Below are 23,368 nucleotides of genomic sequence, written 5' to 3'. Positions count from 1 at the left end.
TATGTGCATCCGTCGATTACATCATGTGAGTTCTGACAGGAACACAGTAAGTGACAATGCAAATGTCAATTTCAATTCTTTAGATTAAACAAGCATGGCCATATTTAAAATATAAACAAATCAAATATTATATTAACCATATCTGTGGTGTGGGTTATAGGACATAGAAAAAGAGAATCTGCCTTGAGGAGTACTGGCGTAGAATCAGTGTTGTGTGTAACATCTACCAGATGGAATTGATTTCCTGCCTGTTATTTATTGGTGCAAACACTGATCATTTTAGAAAGCTGGCATGTAAACATAGGGCCTTCCATTTTATTGTTAAGCAAAAATACTAATTCTGGCATTTGCATTGTTGATTCATAGCTGTGGAATAATAAATGTAAAATGCTGAACATTATAGATACCTGTTAAAATAAGTGAAATTAAAATAATGCCAAAGTAAGATACTATACAAGATAATTTTATGATTAATCTTTTTTTAGTTTTCTATTTTTTTATTTTATATTAGTCGGGTGCAAATTTTTTTTATCTGATTTCTATCCATCATTCTCTTAATAGTATGTAATATTTTGTTATTATGAATAAGACACAAGTTGTTTTCGAAATGGAAAATTGATTTTATTTCTATAAAATGTTACATCTGAGGCAACAATGTAGATCATTCTATTTTTTTATTTCATTTTTTTTTTATTTCCGGGCATGAAAAAAACATTTTGTGCCAAGAGTTCATATTGCAATTTTGTCCTCATAACTGAGGCCAAGTGAATGCTAGCAGAATTGTCCTTTCATAGCTTTGATTATGGTTAGTTTTCAATGCAGTGCTACCATGAGCACTCTCATGAGAGAGACTACCAATAGTAGCATGTGTTTTATTATTTGTGCACAATTAAATAATAAACAACTGTCTTGGCCTGCCATTTTTCAAAGGCAAAGTCACTTACTGTCAGCAGTAAAAGACCATTTAGGGTTCATTATTTCATCCGAGGACCATTATTGTAATGCTAATATAATATTTACTTTTTAATATTATGAGACAGAATGGAAGGGCAAACCTATTTCATAAACCTCTAATGATAAATTAAAAACTCCACTGTGGCTAAGTCACACAACAAAGTCTTTCCAGTAATTCTCAATTGTTAAAAAGCAAACAAGACAAAAGCAAAAAATGGCTCATTGTAAAAATGTGGAAGTTTGTATCAGCCAGTATGTGAGAAGAAGAAGAATATGAACTGATATATAAAATGGGGCTTTGAGAAATCTAGGTGCCACTTTAAAATCAGCGATTGGGGCCAGCAGCCACCTAATAAAATAACTACAGCCGACAGCTGGATATGACAGGCTACATGTTACGTTTTTATGCTCATGTAGCATGTGGCAACAGAAGCATGTGACAAGGATTTAATTAAATACTGTTACACTGTTACTCTGGTTGTGTGTTTAAAAATGCATGTAGCCTTGCTCTAAATCATCTGGACCTCTCTCTCTCTCTCTCTCTCTCTCTCTCTCTCTCTCTCTCTATGTATATATATATATATATATATATAACATAGGTTCCAGCTTAGCATGTAACTTACCTGAGCTCATCAGAAGCAACTTCAGAACCCTGAACCTTTTTATGCTCTCTTAAGGCAACTAAAGCCAAGCTGTCTAAAGGCTGTTAGAAACACTTAACACCTGTCAGGACTTAGAGAACACCCAAGATGTAAACTATTTAAAGTTATTATTCAGTGGATCTAAACATTATTTATATATTGACTTATAAAGAGTCATTGTTCTGAAACTTGTTTCATTTGAGTTGCATACTCTTACGTATTGAATATCAATATCAAGTCTGCTGAAAACACTTTATAATTATTCTTACCTAGTGCCCATTTTATATGTTGTGATGCAGTACAAAAGACATCTATTTTGGCTCTTTGTTAACAGACACAGGGAATATTTTTCTATTGCATTTGACACTTAATTAATATACATTGAAGTAGTGAATCTAATTAAAAGATTCATTTTTAGTGCTATAAAATATTTGCTACTTCTAGGGAGGTTCTGTTAAGTTGTGAATATTTTCACATGTATTTGTGAATGTTGCAAAATAATTTTTTTTTAAATGAAATATTTGAATGTAAAGCACATGTAAATCCCCAATTTTAGCAACACTCTATGAGTCTGAAACTGTATGAGTCTCCGAGGAAAATTATAATTTATTCAATATTTTCCAAATGGCTGCATATTGAGGCAATAACCATCTGCACATAAATATATTGAGCCAAATAAGGGTTATGCATGAAAAATATTTGTGTTATCTAGATAAATCTATGAATACATGTTTTTATAGACTAAATATGATGTTGGGATTAGTATGTAATACGCATAGGTGTGATAACAGTAGGTATTTGTGTATAGTAAATCAAAATGTTCCATGTTCTTCAGAACACGCTTTCATGCAATAGTTTTAGGGTTTTGCTTACTAATTTGTTCTTCTAGTAGCTTACTTTTTGAAAGCTTCGGGTTTCATTTAAATCCTTCTGTGTGAATGCATTCTTATTTTTTGCATCCAATATCTGACTTTCCCGAAAGTTTTTTTGCTAACCTACGTTCATGATTATGGGTTCTTTTTTAATCTAAAATGGTATTCATTAAAAAGTGTTATCAAAGGGTAACACAGAGCCTCTGCAATTAATGCGGTATAATGCCTAGGTAATGGTACCCAAAACTATAAACTCATACTCTGCCCATTTTTCTCCTCTATGCCGCCAACAGTGTGGGGATGTTAAAAATATTTTTGCACTTTTGGATGAATGATCTGAAGATGCCATCTCTAAAGCTTCAAAAATGTTCCAATCTTCTTTTATGTTGGCCAAATAAAAGTTATCAACTAAATTCACAAAGAGTGGCAGCGTCTAGTAATATTAACACGTTTAACCTTAAGCATAAGTCCTTTTTCTTGTGTTTCTTGTGTTATCTTCAGCTTTAAAGTATAAAAGTCAAATGGAATTTAAGGATGTTTAGGAAAAATATTAACATACACATTGTTGCAATTAAAAAATATTTCCATTTTTAATAAGACTTGCTTGTAGTCAATAATCTCAAATGTAGCAGAAACAAACCAGAATTTGAATCACACTAATTTTTTTTCCTTTTATCTCTTGCATACATCTTTTAGCACAAAGAACAATTTCTTTCCTTACCTACATACCAATTATTATAACAAGCTCTGCTTTTGTCTCCCTCCCGTGCTCCCTCTAGAGAAGTATAATAGATAGAATAACTCTCTGTGGCTTTTTGTACCATATTAAATCTAGTAAAAAATACAGGTTTTTGAATTTTTAATTTGCAGTAGAACATAAGTGCAAGACCTTAATGTAAAGAAACCATTATATAAGAATATTAGTTTAGAATATTCTTCTATATAACACTGAAAAGAAAAAATGTCGGTGCACTAAGCTAGTCTCAGGCTCAAATAATACAAATGTATAATATGAGGCCTACCAAACAGTGTGAGCATGCTGCAAATACAGTGTGTTGGCTGTACAATGTATACAAAAAACATAATATAAATGTTATTATGTTTATATATTTGTTGCCAACTTTATTAGGTTGAGAAGCGCAGACAGTATTTTGTTTTTTGTTCTATATAACACTGTTTAAGGAAACTTTTGTACATATATCATTGCATGATTAATGTATATTTATTTATTTTGCATATATTAGCATATAAAAACATATCTTTGTAGTAGATCGCAGTTTTGTAGACTGCAATTATGTGTTATTATTTTGATCCCATAAATAGAAGGTACAGAAAATGAGGTGGAGAAAGTGTTTATTAAAAAAGGTTCTTTTTAAATGTATCAACCAACAAGTTACAAAGTGTATTCTACATGGTAAGCACTAAGACAAGAGTATGTCACAAAAGATAAACTGGCCAAGGCATTTACAGCAAGCACCTGAAATGTTAGGTGTTTCCTAGACATGTGCACGGCAAGCAAAATCACTTCAGACAACATTTTTGTTTTTGCCGCATTCGGCTTTGGGCAACAAATTTAGTTTCCTGGCCATTAGGCTCAGATTTGGAGGGCTTTTTTGATTCAGAATGACATTCAGGAGGGCATCCCCAAAGGGGGAGGTCCCTGACACCTTCAAGACTCGCCTTTCTTTATAGAATTTATTTTTTAAATGTTCCCCCAGAGTTAGGATGGTCAAATAGGTGCAGCAGCAGCAGCAGTAGTAAAAGAGCACTTGGCTGGGCCAGGCAGACACTGGCAGATAATAGGAACATGCACTCCTGTGGAGCAGGACAGAATTTCCCCAATATTATATATTATACATATTATATTGTCATACATATTTATTGTCACCAATATTCATCAATGAAGAACAATAGATCATATGATAGAAAGATAGCATAAATGGGCAACAGTCTTAATTAACTAGACTCTACGCAGGAACAGGGGAAAAATGTCTGCTGCAGTCCCTGTAATACACTACAGTAGTCACTACACTTCCCCAATCCACCCTACAACAGTATATTTTTTGAACCAGAATAAACTAATTAATTAACTTGCAGTATGGTAGGTGAGCAATGAGCATTAATCTCAGCTTCTACTAAACTGTTACTGTCTCGCATTCCAACACTCATCAGTCTGCAACTGCTGCTACTGACAAGTTAAAATGGCGTCAGCACACTTATATACCTATTGCTTGTCCTCTCCCCTTGTAAATGCTGATTGGCCAGAGTGAAAATCGTAAGGAAAAACTCCCACAGGTTGTTGGACCCATCAATCACAACCATTACCATCAATAAGACTGCTCTGCTTTTTATTTGGCTTCTTCAGTTATTAATATGTAGCCTCATGAACACAGTCTCTTCCCACTTTACCTCATCGGCGACGGCATGGCATACACATTCGTCGCCATGTGTACCGGCTACACATGGCGACGAATGGACAAATCATGAAGAATATTCTACACGTTGAAGGCACTCGTTTTCACTGATTCGTACAAATGGACGAAACAGGCAGTTTTGGTTAAAAGTTTGTACAAAAATGAATGCACAGGTCTAATGTTTATATGCTTGGACACCCTGGACCAGTGATCCATTAGGCATTTGCCCTAATTGCCCTATGGCCAGTCCAGGACTGGATCATGAGATTTTGTGGTTACTGAAGTTATTGAAATATACTTTACTTGGCATTACAGCTAGAAGAGGATGTTTAAATTTCAGCACCTGTGTGAGAATACATATATGTATGAATGCTGATTTATTTCCGATGCAATCCCAAAATATTTTGAATGCAAATGTTTGCAAGTACGTTCCCAAGTTCCCAGCTACTGAAATCAAAATAATTTTTAAAATCCACAAGCAAGATACTAACGTTGATGGAAACTTTTATGCAAATGTATTTAAGTGGTTGAACAAAAGCATACTCATTAAAAAAAAAATTCAACACTTTTAATGTGCTGTTTTTCTTCGGCTCACAAAAAAATGACATTGTTGTACATGTTATACGCATACATCATAAAAGACTCATTAATTGAATATCAGTTAGGAATTAATCTGTTTAATAGTGTTTTGTGAAACTGTTATAACAAGTTGGACAGAAAAAAACCACAGTATATCATCTTTTTACTAACACTATGAAGCATCTTTGATTTTCATGAACTCCAACAGAGACAGCTGCACTTTACATAGCAGATCCTGTTCAATTCAATAGACTTACCAAACTTTGTACAGTAAAGATATATTTTCTGGAATATGCTTTTTGTAGATATATCACAAATTAATTTCATTGCTGCTGCTGGAATATCTTGAACTTCCAGACTTCATTCTAAAATGTAACTGTGGGTACCTGGTTGGTATTATTCTGGAGTGCAGTCGACAATCTTTATACTGAACTAGCACCAGAGTGAAACTCTTTTGTCTGGGTGTTAGTTCTGACCAGTATAATAAAATAGAATGTGAAATTGAAGTTTGTTTAGAAATAAAAGAACAGTTTATCTACTTAATAGAGCGGTGCCATTTGGACAACGTACATCATCAGCTGCATCTCACATGGATCATAGTCTAACCAAATAGACGATAGCACAAGATACACTGAGCTTCATAGAACGATACAGATTGAAGCCCAGATTGGAGTAATGACATATATGTACACTGATGCATACAATAGCATTGCAGACATAGCATTTATGCTTGATAGTTTGGGCCATGCAGTAATCATGTGATGATCCGTTCACACATCAAGTAAGTTAGGGCTAGCATTGTATGTTCGTAGACTATAGAATAGCGAAGCTCACAAAAGAATATTTCTGAAACTTGCTGTTCACTTACCATGCAAGTGGAAAGCTAAACCCTCTCAACAATATTAGAATTTAGTGAGAGCCAAATTAGGGAATTGCAGATTATGTTTAGCAGCATAAATAATATAATATACATCAGAGCAAAAATGATATTTAGTAAATGATGGGTGCCACCCAGAAAGTAACAGTGTTACCAATTCACTGACTTATGAACAGCTGGATCAGTGTGAGTGTCAAAGAGTGTCAAAATCATCTGATCCTCCTCGAACATCTCTGTAAAAATGTAATGCAATCCAGTACATCACAGATGCCATGCATTTTTGCTTCAAGTAGAAAACCTGATAGTTTCTCATGTACCATAGGGCTTATGGGTAGTGACATGCAAGCAAGACACTAAATTATGTAACAATATTCAAGGAAACAGAAAGTGACATACTATGTGTCCTTATTGGTATAGTTCACCTTATTAGAATTCTCTACACTTCCCTTTTTTCGAGGATCTTTCTGTCGTATTCTGGTGTGGTGTAGTACCTCCACAATAGGACAGAGAACAGGCTGTCCCTGTGGTATACCCCGAAGCTCTGCATTGTTGCGAAAGTACAACACAAGTCTCCACCAGACAAGGCAGAAAGAAGAAATAGAGAACGAGACGCAGTAGAGTTTTCAGGAGAGTTGTGGCTTTACTGCTACAGAAGCTCACTCGGTTGGACAGTCATAATATATAGTGAAGTCAAGAGTGTAAAACCACAACTCTCCAGACAACTCTCCTTTTAGTGAATAAACCCCAGATGTATAACTTACAAAGGGAATGAAAACTACAGTATATCCATTTAAACATATCTATATTACTGAATTCCGCTTCCCCCTTGAAGTAGTGTTACATATATGGACCTTGTAGACTACAGGCAACACCTGGGCTCTTCAGCGTCTTTTAACACCACCCAATGATGTTGTATAGGGCATAAAGTACTGGATTGGGACACAATTCTGATCTAGAGTCCCACATTTCATTAAAGATTTCATTATCTTTATTTTATAAGAAAACCAAAACAAACGTATACCAATCTACACGTCTAAAGATCTTGTTTGAGTATAAACATGCAAAGTTCCTAAGAGTTGTCTGGAGAGTTGTGGTTTTACACTCTTGACTTCACTATATATTATGACTGTCCAACTGAGTGAGCTTCTGTAGCAGTAAAACCACAACTCTCCTGAAAACTCTACTGACAACACTCTCTTTAGTGTATACATCCATGCAAAGTAAGAAAAATTTATATTTAATGTATATTTAATCTCACCTACGTAGGACCCTCCCACTTAAAGTTGCTAGAACTTTCTCCTTCATAGTACATCCCCAGTGTCTTTACCTTTCAGATATACAATATATGGGCACCCTCGCCTCAGACCCATATCTAGCTCTTGTTAGATACTTGAGGCCAATATTTCTATATTACTATATTCACAGAGATCTTTATATTCCTTACATTCAGCAGATCTTTTACAGATTTTATTTTTCTTCCTGCTTCTTTCCACACTTTGTTTCCTTACTGGCTAAGGTATGTGTTAACACTTAACACATGGCAGACTCTGGTAAAAACAAACAAAAAAAAACATGATTTTATAGTATAGACAATCTAGAAATTCTTACTATTAAAAAAATAGAACACAATTTCCTTCTGCTTTATATACGCATTGTATTTTTAAATTGTTCTAGTATCCCTCTCTACATGAATGTAGTAGCGTCCAGTTTCGGTACCTCTTTACAAAATAAAACAAGAGACACTTCTTTATTTTACAAGCTTTATTAAACGTCAGATATGGAATTATTTGTCCGCGGTGCAGACTTGAAATAACTTCAGCACCGCGACACTCAACCTTTATTAACATGTTACAAAGTGTCAAATATTATTACCATAACCAATTTGACACAATATATATAAATAACATAACCAATTGTAAACATTTTAATAACCACTTAATAACCAACTTAATAACCAAATAAGTAACCTGCTGGTATGGGCGTGTCCACCTGTATCCCTGCTGAAACTGCCGGCGTCCCCTAGCGCGGCAGTCACATGACCTTACGATTCACAGAGGCGCATGCCCCTGGAGTGTCCTGCACTTACACCTCTGTGCACCACAAGTAACCATACCTAGATGGTTAACTCCTGCACCGTACCAGCTTAAAACCAGAGTACCCGGCAAAATTGCCAAAATCAGGGGAGGGACGGGCGGGAAAATTTTCTTTAAAATGGTTGCCCCTATAGGCCACGACCCTTCCTTATATACCCCTAAGGGAGGGTAATTACCCCCTCCCTTCTGCCCCTGCACGTGCCACTAACTTAACACTTTCAGTGCCAAAATTTTCCTTAGTCATGCCTTAACCCCTTCAACAGGCCTGACCATGGGTACCTTGTCCGCACTAAATTCATGTGGCCCCTCTGTCCAATTTCTTTCCCTCCGGGGCTGTTCTTATTCTTGGTAAACCAGAAACTAAATCTTGTAGTGCTTGGAAAAACCTATTAGCAAAAGATTGTGTGAAAATGTCATGCAAATGATTTGCTGTATTTGAATACTTTTATTGGAACAAGCATGACAAATTCTTTTATTTTTATCACCATAGTACTGTAGTTATCTATTAGCCTTTGTTTGACAATCTACTATAGCAAAATTATTAGGCAGCAACTGCTTTTCGCTCTGCAATTTGGCCTTCTGATTTCTCTATTTTTCAAAGATGTGCATCAGGCACTGAGTGATTATCCCTTTCTTGTTGTGAAGATTATAATTTTCTGCATGTCTAGTATAGCTAGTCGGCATAAAAGGATGTGTTCAAATCCATTTAAACGGAGAAAAAATTCACAGGAAAGTCGATTGTATGGAAATAAACAATGAGGAGATACATCTTAGCTTTTTTCTCACAACTGTGAATAGATGACTAAAAATCTTCTTTGTGCCAGTGTGAATTAGCAAGTGGGGATTTTTAAATGGGGATTTCTTCTTCATTAAATAGTCTTATAGCCGGGAAAGTAGATGCATTTTAGCAGCCATTTAAAGAATGTACATTCAGTAAATGTGATTTTTTACGGGGCATGTGAAGACTTCTTTAACATTTCATTTTTATTTACCTCTTTAATGAGATGTTACCTGTTTAAAGCATTTATTTAAAGAAGGATGTTAATTGTATTGCCATCCTTACACAAAGTTAGAAAGGCCTCTAGACTACACAGAAAGAAAACAATTATCAGTGACAATAAAAGGCCTTCCCAACATCCTAAAGGCAACTTTAGACTTCATGCTCTAGAACTCTTTAGCATAACAGGTCCTGGAGGTAGAAAATTAAGGCTTCTGTTCAATTAGCAGTTAAGAGGCCTTCACCTAGCTTAGTGAGTCTTATCTCTTCAGGGACCGTGCTTTAGGGGTTTGCATAACCACTACATAATAGATATTTGTGATCAATTTAAGTGCCCCACATGAAATGATAATTATATGTTCTGTTATATATACAAAATTATATATATATATATATATATATATATATATATATATATAAACTTTAACTGCATTAGGCATGGAGGCCACTTAATAGGATGAATTGGTAGCATGTACTGGCTACTCTTAGTGATGGCACCACGGCCAGAACAGGGACTAAGACTTCATAAGGCCTGGGTGTTCTCTGGGGTTATAGTAATCTTTTTTGACAGTACTGTTTTACCGTTGATGAGCCTTGAGTTGAACAGGTGTACCTAATGGTGAGCCTTGAATCGAACAGGTGTACCTAATGATGAGCCTTTAATTGAACAGGTATACCTTATGGCCAGTGAGTGTATATTCCTTATAAATGTTAGTGCATACCTAATAATGTAAAAGTGATTAATAGAATTATTGAGTACATTGTCCCTTTTATATTCAGTAAACTATTGTATTTTAATTATTATTAGTAATCCGAAAATGTATGTAAGACAAAATAATCAAGCCAAAAAGGTGCTAGATTTAAATAGGTAATTAAACACTTGTGAATATTAACGATACCTTACTTTTACAAGCTTTTTTTTTTTAGAACTTGAGGAGTTCAAGCACTTATCTTGTAACACTTTCATTTTTAATTTGTAATTTATCAGCTTTGCAAATGTAAGCGCAAATCCGTAAATGAGAAGCACAACAAGAAAGCTAATGAAATGTAAACTATATGCAGGTTTACTTATATGACCTACTTAAAGTTGTAGCCAGATATTCTATAATCAGTGAGTTAACAGTTTGTATAATGTAGTGACACCAAAAAAGCTAATACATATTGGTAGCAAAACAATGTGTTATATGCCAGTGCTTCACAAACAGAACCCGTAAGAATAAGTCATGAATATTATATGAATTTGTGCTTTGTACTTTAAACTGGATATTTTTCTTATCAAGGCTAAGCAACAACATGCTTAGTGGTGGCCGTTTCCAAATGTCCCATAGGCATCAGTGATTTGTACAAGCCTTGTCACAGACACTTTGCCTCACTACCTCAGTAATTTAACATTTCAAATTATTTCACTTTGTTCCTTAACTCTGTAACCTCCATTAGAACTAACTCAGCATTTGCCAGCTTAATTTTAGACATTTTTTTTTTTAACTATCTGATCAGACCAGGTCACTTCTTCCATTGCTCCGTGGTCCAGTTCTTATGCTCACGTGCTCATTGTAGATGCTTTCGGCAGTGAGCTGAGGTCAGCATGGGTACACTGACTGGTCTGTGGCTACCCAGCCTCATATACAACAAACTGCAATGCACTGTGCATTCTGACACCTTTCTATTAGAACCAGCATTAACTTTTTCAGCAATTTGAGCTACAGTATCTCGTCTGTTGGATTTGACCACACGTGCCAGCCTTCGCCCCCATGTGCATCAATGAGCCTTGGCCGCCACTGATCCTGTGGCCGGTTCATCGCTTTTCCTTCCTTGGACCACTTTTGCAGGTACTGACCACTGTAGACCTAGAACACCACACAAGAGCTGCAGTTTTGGAGATGCTCTGACCTAGTCGTCTAGCCATCACACTTTGGCCCTTGTCAAAGTCGCCCAGATCCTTACATTTTTTCTGCTTTTAACACATCAACTTTGAGGATGAAATGCTCATTTGCTGCCTAATATATCCCACCCACTGACAGGTGCCATGATAACGAGGTTATCAGTTTTTTTCACTTCACCATAATGTTATGGCTGATCGGTGTATATATATGTACAGCTCCAGGCAGATGTTTTCTGCAGATTCTATGTACAAATGATGTTTTATTTGTGTGTATGAGTCCCTAATGTCCTCTACCCGAACATTTGGAGAGCAGGACAGGCCAATGCTCCAACTCAAGTGTTGCAACAGACTTTATGTCTATGTGCAGGAACTGGATATTTGAACTCCCTGAATGCTCACAATCAGAAAGTCTGTTGGGGTGAGAGTAAGTTCCTCAGTGCTCCCAGGGCAAGGAGAGGCCCAGAAGAGAGTCAAGTGCGTCACTACCTGCCTGGACCTGTGCATTTTGACTTGGAGAGATTTTTCAGAACTTGGTTAACTGGGTCTAGTGAGGTGCTTATGCAAATATGAAAAAAGAAAACAACAACAGTAGTCTGGCATGCCAAACACAGCAGTATTTTTATTATGTGTGTTTATTACATTTTATTCTTTGTTGAATGCAATGGATATTTATATAGAAAATCAGTAAAATCAGAAAAAATATAGATAACATTCCAGATAATAAGCTTCTGATTTAAAACACATCGTTTATCATAAAGTTCTGAATAGATAATCATACCAAAATGTTTTAAAGTCTCACAGAGAAAGACTAAGGCACCCCCCTCTAAAGACACCTAACATGTGTTTTGCCTCAGACAGCCTTGTTCTGATCTAAAGCATGTATACTAGGCTTGAAGCACAGTTGTTGTACATCTTCCGTAAAATAATAGCAGTTGCTTCATTAACAACCGTTTTTCACCTTCATTAGATACTGCATAATTTATAAATTTCACACCTGGGAAGATAATAATTCACAATTACAATGGTGTTTGAAGATATAGTCAGTAGATGTTAAGGCAAGATCCATGCAGAAGAAAAAAAGGCCAAGGTTCTAGAACAGAAGTCTTTCTGTGCTTTGTTGTATTATTTCTGTATCTTATACTCAATTATATTTCAACAAATATCAATAAACAGACTGTAGGGAAAGAAAAGCATACTAGCTAAAAGATAATTAATTTCTCCACCCATGTGCACCTTATTATCATGTTTTGTTTTCTTGTTCAGTTATGTAATATAAAAGTACTTATAAAAAATAACCTTTTATTTTCTGTTGTACTATATGTGGGTGTGGTGGTTGTGATGCTGCTTGTTTTACACTGATATGTGATTTACAGAGGGACTATAAACTAATCAGTGTTTACAAACACATGTGGCAGGTGAGCTTCCACTTTAACCCCTTCGTGACAAAGGCTGATTTAACTTTTTGTACCCTTCGTGACAATGGCCGTTTTAACATTTCTGCGCTGCTCGTGTTTAGCTGTAATTTTCTTCTTTCCCATTTACTGAACCCACACAAGTTATATATTGTTTTTTTCAGGACAAGAAGGGCTTTCTTTAGATGAACGTAGATCGCTTTCTGCACCCGTTTTAAGACATGATGGTCCTGTCACGTCAATTGCCGTAAACGACTTGTTTTTCCGTGATGTGCCAGAACGGTCAATTGTCATCAAGGGGTTAAATGGGCTTTGGGGTGAAACTAACACCCTCCAATTGTCTTAATAAGCATAGGGATTTGGGATAGTGCGCAGGTAAAAAAAAAATTGGTGTTTATTCTAATGAGAATTTACTACTACTACTAGTCCAGGAATCATGTTTCAACTTCATGCTTGGGATTACAGAACAATATCAATGCTGAAGGGGGGCCATGGGAAAATGGGCAACAAATACCTTGGCTACATTGGGCCCCCTGACCCACATAGCCTCTAACATCTGCTCTGATATGCTGTTGCACAAAGACCCACAAACATTCAATCCTAGCAGCATGCTGATGTTGTGTATGCACATAATGGCAGATGGGTGTAGAAATGTCAGTTTCTGTAGGCAATTAAGGTAATTTGGGCCTAGGGCAGCTGTCATATTCCCCTGTGTAAAGATGATCCTGCCTTTGGTAATACAACACATTAAATATCATAATAGTAAAATATTATAGTACAAATTATTAATGATTTTCATTTCGGAATTCAGTTATGATTTCATCTCGGTTGTGACAGTTCCCTTTTAAGGTGTTGTATCGCACATCTCTCTGGTGCTCACATGGTTAAAAAAAATAAAAAATAATATATTCAAGAGGAATACACAAAGTGCAAAAGAAGCCGAGTTTGCTTATACACATCTCTCTGGTGCTCACATGGTTAAATAAAAATATAAAATATATATATATATATTTTTTATATCAAGAGGAATACACAAAGTGCAAAAGAAGCCGAGTTTGCTTATACACGTCTACTAAACTACATCAAAGCAACTTTGACCTTATTGACCGATTTCTCCTTCTCTAAGCCAATAACAATTTACTTGACAGCGTCGGTTTGTTGGGTTTTGATATGTCCAGCTCAAAGAAAAATTATATGTCATCCCTGTTCTATTACATCCTCCAGCTCATTTCCCATTAGTGGCAAAGTGCCTTTTACAGCCTAGGCCCTCACTCCCTCGCCCCATTTGCCTGTAATTGATTGCTTGTAGTGCACACAGTGACATTGGTACCTGTTGCTGACTCTTTTTCCAGGTCAACTGGCTGCAGGTACCTGTGAGGTTGTTACATACGACAGAGACAGCAGTCAGCCACGAAGGACCATAGCCCGACAAACAGCTCGCTGTGCATGTAAAAAAGGACAGATTGCTGGCACGACAAGAGCAAGGCCAGCCTGCGTAGACGGTAAGATTTTTGCACCATTTTTAAATATTCAGTGTTCTTGTGAATGTGTGTGTGGTTACAAATTTATACAGCTCCGAATATAACAATTACATTTACGAAGCTAGATGATCCTTTAATAAATGCATGCAAAAAATCTAGTTTTTCATTTATTAATTGAATAATAAATATTTACTTTTCTATTTATTTACTCTATAATTTGGCTTTCCTTCCCATGTAATGGTATTGTTAGGCTGGTATAATAAACCATACTTTCAATGGTGCATACTAATGATCTTTGAGTTCTCAGTAGTCCAACTAAAATAAGACATTTTAATGATCCAAAAGGAAATATTCCATTTCTGAAATGTACCCACTGCTACCCGATCAGTAGATTACAAAAATGCATTTGCTCCAATTGAGATTCAAAGGTTTAATGCCTCCCTTAGGCAAATGTGACTGCTCCTGCGTGAAAGTTAATGTTGTAGAAAAAAAAGCACTTGCAGCATTGTTACAAACCTATTTCTCATTTTCTTTTTATTTCTACTATTTTGAGTCTCATTAAAATTATTACTGCATATGACTCACTGCCAAAACCATAGCAGCTTGCATCTTGTTCAAATGAAAATCCAGATACTAAGGATATTTGTGTTTGAATCTGTGCACTTATTGTGTAACACAAGCCATATTTACATTGTATGTTGCTCAAATGCTAATATATATAATGCTAATATATAAAATGCTATATATTTAAATATAATCAAGCACCATCTTATTTACTTGGCCTCTATTAGCTAATGATCAGTCTAGGTTGACAGTGGAAGATATCACCAGCGCATAATTCATCCAGTGTGCACTATAAATGGAGCATGGTTTTGCAGTAGGGAGGCGTGTAAGTATTATTTTCTTTTAGTTACACCTCTTGTTCATTGGTATTCATAAGAACCAATGATCCGATCAACATTTAACATAAGGATAATAATAATAATAATAATAGTAGGGCATGATATTACCTGGTCACTCCCTTAGACCCAAAAGAAGGTCAATATAAAAGTGATTAAAAATATTTACCTTAATGAAATAGCAGATAACAACCAAGGGCAAATTATTTTAAATTACTGTTCATATTGACCTAAAAAAAAATAAAAATTGAAGGAGTGCCACAACTAGTTGAGATTGTGCCCAGGAAAACCTACCCAAATAACTTGAACCAAGTCAAATTATTAAACCAAAACATAAAAAACCACCGTACTAGGCAATAATCCCCAACTATCCCTATCAGGGTTACTTTCCGAACAGCACGGAACTCGTGCTTAAACAGGTAGTGGACCCTCGGTCTTGTCCGCAGCCAGCGGAACACCAAACGACCCGGTCACCCACTCCCGCATCCGTAACAAGTACCCACACTCTCCCGAGCCGCAAGGGCCCACACAAAGAAAGTCATCCAGATAGTGTACCAAAAACCGACTCCCTGCCTCCATCTTGACCACCCATTCAATGAACGAACTGAACTTCTCAAAATAAGAACAAGAGATGGAACAACCCATAGGGAGACACAAGTCGACAAAATACTGACCTTCAAAAGAACAACCCAACAAATGATGACAATCAGGGTGAATCGGTAACAAACGAAAAGCCGATTCAATATCCGCCTTAGCCATAAGGGCGTTCGGGGCCCGCCTTCCTAACCAACTCGACAGCCTGGTCGAATGATGCATAGGAAACGGAAAACACAGCACTTTGTCAATGTCATCATTCACCGATAAACCTTTCGGGTACGACAGGTGATGAATCAACCTGTACTTCCCAATTTCCTTCTTAGGTACCACCCCCAATGATGACAAACGTAAATTATCCAGAGGGGGAGCAGAAAAAGGACCCGCCATCCTGCCCAAAGAAACCTCCTTTGCCAACTTGTCCCTCACCACCTCTGGAAACTCCAAAACCGATTTCAAATTCCGACTACAACTTCGAAACTGCCGAACAGAAAAAGAACTCCCTCTGCACTGGAAGGAGATAAAAGCCGAGGCACAGACAGAGATTCCCCACGAGATGACGAACTCCGCCGAACAGGAATCCGGGACCGAAAGCCACTAACCTCCCTGTCCCTCCCTGGGCTGCTACTGGGGACCTAGATCTAATAGAGGCCCTACTCAAACCTCTACCTAAACCACCAGACGAAACCAAAGCATCAACATCATCACGAAGAAAACCAGCATCCTGAGACTGGCTCCCAAAATCAGAAGTGCAGCCAACGCGACCCACCTGCCCACCACTAGCCTCCTCAAAAAACCCAGCATCCTACGAAGTGGCCGTAAATCCGGAGACGGCACCACGGGACCGCCCGTGACCCATCACATAACTCCCTTCGGCCTCAGCCAGCTGCGCCGTCGCAGAAACGGCATCTTCCCCGGCCCGAAGAGAACGCTCGGGGGCTGCCACTAACCCTCACCGCTGCAGAAGCCGATCCCTCTTCTTCCGACGTGATTAGAAAAGCAGTTAAGTGACCGTTTACAAAATGGTTGCCACTCATATACCTTGATAATAACCCCAACCATAACAACTTTGAACCAATTAAATTAAATCACTCCTTATGCACACCACCTAGCTCTGTCAAGGCCCACTCCACCTAAGCTGCGCTGTTCCATGGGCTTCAGTATCAAGTCCACAAATATAACAGTGGTACAAGTTCATTAGCTTAAAGCATTAATATCCATAAGTAAATGTGTGCATAAGTATGAAATACTTAATATCATATCTTCATATTAAGGTTTCAGTGTTCTAACTTAGAACATTTATTAATATTCTACTACACAATACACTGGTAATACTAGTACAGTGACAGTAGTTGGGCTGTCCTGTAGGACTTGGGTGAGCATTTGGAAGCTCTCCTGGAACACATACTTCTCTTGGCTCTTTCAGTCTCTTCCTCATAATGTTCCTTTAATAGCCTTCTCTCCTATATATAAATTCTGGCAATTTAAGTATATAGTGATTGATAATAGCTAATATTAAAAATACATTTTGTATTTGCCTAACACCAACATTGATAATGCATTGCAAATGCAGTACCTATTGTTTTTCTGCTTTCTAGCTACATTTATTCACAGCAAAAATAAACACTATTTGACTCAGGTACTCAGAGTTCTGTCACTTTGAGTAAATACACCAAAATCCTTGACAATTTATGTTGAACTCATTGATCCCGTTTTGGTGAAATTTCTACCACGTTCATTGGCACTATTTTCATAACCAGTACCTGAACATCCACTGCAGGTCCCCGCTCTTGCTCTCTCCACCCAGGTTTCCAAATGAGTTCTGAACAGTTTATCAGTCAAGGGCTGAGTTTTCAAAGTTAATCTTAATCACCAAGTTAATCGTAGGCTCTTAATATAATACACACCAAAGTCGATTCTTTATGGATTTACCATAGGAGTTGTTTAGTGGCCCATATACCTGTATGTTAGCTATCTTCCAGCCTTTGTCCTTTGCTATATAGTGAGTTTTTATTCCCCATTTCAAGAGCAAAATAAATCAGTAGGAAATAAAAGGTGATACAGTTTAATCATATCACACATCTACTGTATTTACTGTTCAGTTGTTATTTATAATTATTCTAATCATGTTTAAGTTTTTTGTTGTTTTTAAATTTTATAATGGTGATGTGTATTGTCCAGTACATTTTTGATTTCACGTTTAACTTTGTTGAATTGCTGAGAACTGTAAAAATTTAATGGACCATAAGTCTTATTTTATGTTATTTGTTAATACTTGAATACACTAATTCATTTACCATTAGCAAATACTAGCCTCTAGAGTCACAGTTCTAATTTACTCTCTATACCCATGACTCTATATTACCATTTTGTTCGGTGACTTATTGGGTATGTATAATATATGCTTCATTGATTGTTGCTGTCACATAAGAAGAAAGGCAATGCAGTACCTGGTTGCAGAAAATCCAAGGCATGCATTATTACACAGCTTTAAGCCTGTTCAGCAGAAAGGTGGCGTTAATGTTTTTGGATCCGTCCTTTGTTGCCTATTCCATGTCTATTGTATTAATCATAATACATATGTGGTGGATGAGCATGTAATATTGCCTTTTATGTTACTGCAGATTAATATCTTGCAGTATAATTATGTGTTGAGATCAAATCAGTCTAGACCACTGTTTAGGGCAAATAACCATGTAAATTTGGGCCCATTTTAGCCATATGAGATTGCTTCAATGTTCCTGCTTCTTTGTGGCCTATAGTCAGAGTTTAGTATAGAGAGGATGAGTCAAGGGGCAGGTCACCATATTAACGATCAAGCTCCCTTGTGCACAGCTGCTTAATGGGTCGGTTGCAAGAAAGATCTGTGGTCTAACCAACCCATTTATGCTATGTTAGGGTCTGTGTATTGAGTAAAGCCTCCATAGCTCTTGTAGTGCTTGCAAGAAGGACAAAAGGGTTATTCATCGTGGAATGAAGGCATGTTGGTATCAGGCTTAATATATTGTTTTTGGGTTATTCTCTGTTAAAAGTATAACAATGTTCTAGTTTGGGTAGACATAGTTGAATATGTCCTGAAAGCTGGGAGCTTGAGAACCCAGACTGACAGGATAGGGAGTACAGCGTGTTTTTATTAACCACAGAATCTTATAAATAATAGTTATTGAGGATGATCGCATAGACAGCTATTTACATAGAATTATATGTATTAATAAAAGGTATAAAAGTGGGCCCCTTCCAGCAATGACAAAACTTTGCCACGGACTAGTATATGGTGCCTGGTGCTGACGCACTGTTGAGGGTCTCCCAGAGCAGGAAGGGACATAAGCATAATCTATTTCATTCCGTTTTCATTGCTGATTGTTATGCATATATTTTGATTTGGTTAATGAACTAAATGCATGATTTCATACATTGAGTAAAAGTGTAATTTCTGTATCCTCAAACCTGTTAACTCCTGCCTATCCACGCAAGTGTGTGCAGGCTTGGATTAAAACAGCACTGTACTTTGCACCACGTGTTCACAAGGCAGCTCAATTATATATTACATCACATGCTGGAGCTGAGCAGTAAAAATCCTGGCCATGGATGGAATGGCTCACTGGGAGCGCTGTCCTGGGCTTGTTCTAGGGCAGTACTCATCATGAATACGTTGATGGTGTGCCCTGAGCAAACTACTGTACTTCTTGAGTGCCTTTTCATGCATGGATTTGTTTTCCAACACAGGGAAAAATCTGCAGGTGGCAGGTGTGTATGTTGTGGTGCTGGCCTTCCTTGTATGGTTGCTTTACCAGAGGATTGGCGGCTTCTGCAAGTGATTGGCTTGTTGTAGTGCCAATGTAGACAAGACTGCAATAACACCAGGATATTTATGCTCAGAAGGAATAACTGGTACAAAGGATTCACTTACAGGTGGATACTTCTGGTGCTCCACGCAGGTGATGCTGTATATCCAATCAACGAATACACTGTGAAGCAAGCAGTCTTTTGAATTGATAATCTCCTATTTTTGTAGGATAGCATGATTTAGTTTTTTTAGTCATTATAATTTATTGTTATTTTAGGAAAGTTAATATACACCATCATTTCGTAATTTTTTAATTAGCTAGATATTGTGTTCTGTGAGAGCACTAACACAAATTGTAGTTGAATTGAATCACATAAAAATACCTGGTTGCATCTCTGTACATGTACTAAATCCAGAGTAGTGGTAATTAAAAAATGCTAAGATATATGATTAAAAGCTTGCATATTAAAGCAGTCGCCAAAATGCAGTCTGCTCTTTGTCTGGTTTCAGGCTTGTTATTTATTACTGTTTAGTTTCTGTACAAAAACCATAGGTAACTGAATCCATTAGTGTTACTCAACATGTAATGAATATATTGCATTTTTTACCAGAGTTTCCTTACAACATCTTCTTTTGTTAAGAGAGTGAATGGAGTATTGCACTTTAAATTCATTATTATTATTATTATCATCAGTTAATTGGTCTTAATATGTTACATATTTAGTTCCAATACATAATGCATAGCTTTAACCCCTTCGCGACCTTTGCCGGTTCAGGACCGTCATAACAAGAAGGTCACTAAATGACCTTTGACGGTCCTGAACCGTCAAAAAATTAAATAAGCTTAGAAAGTGATCAAGGATCACTTTCTTCGCTTAAACGGCCTTGCTGCAATGCCTCGATGTCGAGGCATTCAGCAAGGCCGTGATCGGCATCGGGGGCCATGTCTGGCCCCTCCCCGGGGCGTCAACAGCCGCCATACATTGTATGGCGGCGGACGCCCGTTTTAAAAGCGTTTAGGAGGCGATCAACGATCGCCTCCTAAACTTAAATGGTGTCGCTGGAATGCCTCGATCAGGAGGCATCCAGCGACACCAAACACTTACCTCTCCGGAGAGCGGTCACAGCCGCCGCTGCCGGTGATCTTCGCCATCAAGCAAGATGGCGGCGGCCCGGGAAATAAAACAATAAAGACGAAAAAGTTCGCTAGAGGGTCTCCAGACCCTCTAGAGAACTGGCTCCACTTGCTGGTTGAATACAGGTACTGCATTCAACCATGCAAGTCAATGGAGCCCAGCTTTCTAATCACTATGTGATTAGTAAAATATTCAAAAAAAATAAAAATAAATAAAAAAATGTAAAAAAAAATGTAAAAAAAATGTGCTAACATTTAAAAATAATTATGCAGTGATGTCACTAGATGAACCATCCAGTACCAGCAAAATGTGTAAAAAAAAATATAAAAAAAGTATTAAAAAAATAAAATAAAATTAAAAAATAAAGTTTATTATTTTGAGCAAGTGCTAAAATTTCTCAAAAATCTCAACAAAGAGTTAAAATAAAAGCACTTCAAATACCCAAGGGGTGTCTAATATATAAAAAAATGGCTGATGGGGTAAATTGGAGTGGCCTAGCTCAAAGATAGGGCATAGGTACAGACTGACCAAAATGGAGAAAAAAAGCGCACTTCCCAAATGTGGCATTTTAAATCTGAAACAACCCGACAAACCCATGCATGTCGGGTATCACTGCACTCAGGAGATGTTCCTGAACACACATTGGCGTGTTGTTTGACAGTGGCATATACCAGAACCTGTATATCTATAACTAAAGTACAATTTGTGTGAAAAAAAAATAAAAAAAATTACTATTACAAAGTTTGACAAAGTGTAGTTGTATAATTGGTGCATGGAAAGGGTTAAAATAACAGCATTTGGAATACCCTGGGGTGTCTAGTTTTCAAAAATATATGGTTTGAATGGGTTAAATTGAGTTAACCGGCTTCAAAGATATTCCAAAGAGGAGAGGGAGGCACAATGACCAAATGACCACCTGGATTACGCATGCCCCAAAAGTAGCCTTTTACCAGCCAAACAATCTGACAAACCCATGCATGTCGGGTATCACTGCACTCAGGAGATGTTCCTGAACACACATTGGGGGGTTGTTTGACAGTGACATATACCAGCACCTGTATATCTATAACTAAAGTACAATTTGTGTGGAAAAAAAAATAAAAAAAATTACTATTACAAAGTTTGACAAAGTGTAGTTGTATAATTGGTGCATGGAAAGGGTTAAAATAACAGCATTTGGAATACCCTGGGGTGTCTAGTTTTCAAAAATATATGGTTTGAATGGGTTAAATTGAGTTAACCGGCTTCAAAGATGTTCCAAAGAGGAGATGGAGGCAGACTGACCAGATTTGTTAAAAAAGATTTGGAAATCATAAAACGCTGCTTGTACTTATTGCCCTATAACTTACAAAAAACAGCAAAAAAACATAAAAACATTGGGTATTTCTAAACTCAGGACAAGTAGTAGAATCTATTTAGCTAGTTTTTTTACTTGCTTTTTTAGGTGAGTAAAAGATTTTTCAAATAAAAGTCATAAAATGTGTTTTTTTTTCAATTTTGCACCATGTTTTTTTTATTTTTTTTATAGTAAATAAGATGATACGATCAAAATAATGGTATCTGAAGAAAGCCCATCTTGTCCTGAAAAAAACAATATATAACTTATGTGGGTACACTAAATGGGTGAGGAGAAAATTACAGCTGAACACAAGCACCACAAAAGTGTCAAAACAGCCTCGGTCCCACAGGGTACAAAACGAAAAATGAGCCCGGTCCTTAAGGGGTTAATGCAGGGTAAGACTGGGGATAACAGTAAAATAAGTCCTATCATTCATTCATTTTATTGAAGTGCTGTGTGGTAATATTGATTTTTGTGTAGGACGACAATGTCAGTGAGCTAAGCTAGTCCCAGGCTCAAATAATACAAATGTATAAAATGAGGCCTACCAAACAGGTGGGAGCATGCTGCAAATACAGTGTATTGGCTGTACAATGTATACAAAAAAAACAAAATCTGTCTGCGATTCTCACCCTAATAAAGTTGGCAACAAATATATAACATAAATGAGAGGTTTTGGTTATATGAATTGGCCAAAGCATAATTAAGCTCACCCGACAATACCTACCTATTGATAGTGATGTTTTCTGTTTCATTTCTTTTTTAAATATTGTTGGCACTCCCAATGCATTCTCCTTTAGTCATAGGGTTTAGAATTGAGCCTTGCCACAAACCGGGAATTTGTGCCAGGTTAACATGCTATATAACTGAACAGGGCAGGGTTCCACCAAAAACACAAAACCACTATGCAGATCATATGAGTACAGGGAAGGAGATAATTTTTAGAATAAAGGAAAATACAAATATGTTGCGGTAGACACCAAAGGGATACAACAAGGAACTACACACCATGAGGAAGCCCCAAACATAACATTAAGGTAAAAAAAAGAATTCTTCTTTTATTTTTGTATTAATTTCAGATATCCGTTTTAGTAACGAAAACATGCTAGTGAAATGATGTGGATAGTTTTCACTCTTAATGAAAAGATGGCTTTCAATTATATTTACATAGATTTTAACTCTACTATCAATGTAACAATCAGAAATGTGCATTTCCAAATAGAATACATAATGATGACTTTTCTTAAACACTAAAAACTACTTTTTCTTTCAACTGGCAGGCAGAATAAAAAAATATTGGACTTTAATAATTATAAATAACACATTTATTTAGTCCAGCATCTGTAATTAGCAGTAAACTAATTATTAAATACGCCGCAAAAAAGGAACATAATATTTATCTAAAATTAAC

At 36.7% G+C, this 23,368-nt stretch overlaps 1 protein-coding gene across 1 annotated transcript in view; it reads left to right on the top strand.

Annotated features, from left to right (window-relative positions):
- The window catches only part of LOC149302860 (chemokine-like protein TAFA-5), a 189,661-nt gene that overhangs the window by 87,113 nt on the left and 79,180 nt on the right, over positions 1 to 23,368 (top strand). Inside the window, exon 2 of the mRNA XM_089482075.1 lies at positions 14,074 to 14,223. Coding sequence (XP_089338201.1) covers positions 14,074 to 14,223 — 150 coding nt within the window. The remainder of the gene's footprint in view (positions 1 to 14,073; positions 14,224 to 23,368) is intronic.

The sequence above is a fragment of the Sceloporus occidentalis genome, unplaced genomic scaffold (genome assembly GCF_023333645.1).
Source record: "Sceloporus occidentalis isolate IW3139 unplaced genomic scaffold, rSceOcc1.0.p SCAF_17, whole genome shotgun sequence".
NCBI classification, from domain to species: Eukaryota; Metazoa; Chordata; class Lepidosauria; order Squamata; family Phrynosomatidae; genus Sceloporus; species Sceloporus occidentalis.
This window is presented reverse-complemented; position numbering and strand designations above follow the sequence as displayed.